The 2,500-nt window shown below is 40.1% G+C and overlaps 1 protein-coding gene across 3 annotated transcripts in view; it reads left to right on the forward strand.

Moving 5' to 3' along the window:
- Nucleotides 1-2,500, forward strand: part of LOC144957684 (uncharacterized) — a 30,281-nt gene that overhangs the window by 17,797 nt on the left and 9,984 nt on the right. For all 3 annotated transcript variants that reach the window (XM_078889040.1, XM_078889041.1, XM_078889039.1), the window contains one exon: nucleotides 1,127-1,329. In XM_078889040.1, coding sequence (XP_078745166.1) covers nucleotides 1,127-1,329 — 203 coding nt within the window. The remainder of the gene's footprint in view (nucleotides 1-1,126; nucleotides 1,330-2,500) is intronic.

Raw genomic sequence — 2,500 nt, forward strand, 5'->3', positions numbered from 1 at the left:
TTTTTGTGGGCATGAATACAAATTCAACGTTTTTAGTTTTTGGGTCAAATTGCCATTCATACAGAAGGAGAAAGATACAAATTCTGGCGAATAGAAGTACTAATACCATACCATTTGGTTACAAAATATCTAATAATGTTAATTGGGGAGGTAGAATAAACTTATTCTTTCATTTCATTGCATGTATTATACTCCTTATATTTTTTTATCGCACAGTAACACATGCTCGCAAGCTCGTTGTGTTATTGGTCACGATAAAAATAACTAGTTTAATAAAGAGATGACAAAATCGTTTATTATTCTACCCCCTCCCCCCCCCCCCCAATTTAACTGGTTTATTTACTTTATTAAAATTCAGCTTTCATATAGCGTATTATCCACTTAACGTGCTTAAAGCGCTTTACAAGAGGTCCCTAGCCAACAACAACAGTAAAAATGCAGGACAATACATGAGTCATGTCAGTCGATATTACAATTAATTTTCCGACAGAGACAACGCTGTTAAAAGTCGGATAATCATTTTAGTACGGTGAGCGAAAAGATAGTAAAGGGCCCTTTACAAGGTCGCATCTATGCGCCGATCGAGGCTCGAAACCAGGACCATCCGATCAAAGGATGTTATGGATTAACATTTCATTTAAGATAACATTCCCTTGATAGAGGGTTTTTTTATTTCAAAGTTCACTTCAGATCACATTCCCCTGATAACGGTATCTATGACTTAAAAGTTTAGTTCAGATCACATTCCTTTGATAGAGGCTACCATGGTTTTAAAATGAATTTCATTTCAGTTAAACTTCCATGACAAGTAAGTAGTCCTTCAGAGCCATGACACCCATAGAGTCGGAGTTTATCCCTGTTTTATAGCGTGAAAAAAACAATAGCAATTGCTTGCTATCCTTTGGTTAGGACGCTAGACTGTCGTAAAGTACTTTCGTCCAAATCTAAAAGACCCAGCTACCCAATCACTGCTGGGTGAACAGGGGGTCAGAAAAATTCTCGACTACAACCGGGATCGATCTCGGTCCTTTTACGTGGGATGCGAGTACTCTACCAACTGAACTAGTGAGACCCCCTTATTTCTATACTATTAATGGTTCATTTTTAATTTTAAATCATGTTTCAGATTACATTTCCGTGGGACTTTCGCGGATCAAACGCCAGTGTTGGCGTGGGCATGGCACACGCCGACCTTGATTGTTCGGGGATATTCGCCCTGGTCGGATCCTGCAACGTAACGTGGGGGTTGGACCTTGTATCCGGCAGAGCGATCCACAAAAGAAAAAACTTAAAGAGATACCCACCGGGTAGCAATGACCTACCTGACAAGTGAGTCTTTAGCATTTGACTGTTGTTGTTGTCATAGTAAAAGTAGTAGTCGTGGGAGTAGTAGTAGTAGTAGTAGTAGTAGTAGTAGTAGTAGTAGTAGTAGTAGAAGTAGTAGTAGTAGTAGTAGTAGTAGTAGTAGTAGTAGTAGTAGTAGTAGTAGTAGTAGTAGTAGTAGTAGTAGTAGTAGTAGTAGTAGTAGTAGTAGTAGTAGTAGTAGTAGTAGTAGTAGTAGTAGTAGTAGTAGTAGTAGTAGTAGAAGTAGTAGTAGTTTTGGAATCAGTGGTAGGCAGAGTCATTGAGATGTTATGGAATCAGTGGTAGGCAGACTCATTGAGATGTTATGGAATCAGTGGTAGGCAGACTCATTGAGATGTTATGGAATCAGTGGTAGGCAGACTCATTGAGATGTTATGGAATCAGTGGTAGGCAGACTCATTGAGATGTTATGGAATCAGTGGTAGGCAGACTCATTGAGATGTTTTGGAATCAGTGGTAGGCAGACTCATTGAGATGTTATGGAATCAGTGGTAGGCAGACTCATTGAGATGTTATGGAATCAGTGGTAGCCAGACTCATTGAGAAGTTATGGAATCAGTGGTAGGCAGACTCATTGAGATGTTATGGAATCAGTGGTAGGCAGACTCATTGAGATGTTATGGAATCAGTGGTAGGCAGACTCATTGAGATGTTTTGGAATCAGTGGTAGGCAGACTCATTGAGATGTTATGGAATCAGTGGTAGGCAGACTCATTGAGATGTTATGGAATCAGTGGTAGGCAGACTCATTGAGATGTTATGGAATCAGTGGTAGGCAGACTCATTGAGATGTTATGGAATCAGTGGTAGGCAGACTCATTGAGATGTTATGGAATCAGTGGTAGGCAGACTCATTGAGATGTTTTGGAATCAGTGGTAGGCAGACTCATTGAGATGTTATGGAATCAGTGGTAGGCAGACTCATTGAGATGTTATGGAATCAGTGGTAGCCAGACTCATTGAGAAGTTATGGAATCAGTGGTAGGCAGACTCATTGAGATGTTATGGAATCAGTGGTAGGCAGACTCATTGAGATGTTTTGGAATCAGTTGTAGGCAGACTCATTGAGATGTTATGGAATCAGTGGTAGGCAGACTCATTGAGATGTTATTGAATCAGTAGAAGGCAGACTCAC

This window comes from Berghia stephanieae, chromosome 12, assembly GCF_034508935.2.
Source record: "Berghia stephanieae isolate SIO BIC M18660-M18661 chromosome 12, UCSD_Bste_1.3, whole genome shotgun sequence".
Classification (NCBI taxonomy): domain Eukaryota; kingdom Metazoa; phylum Mollusca; class Gastropoda; order Nudibranchia; family Aeolidiidae; genus Berghia; species Berghia stephanieae.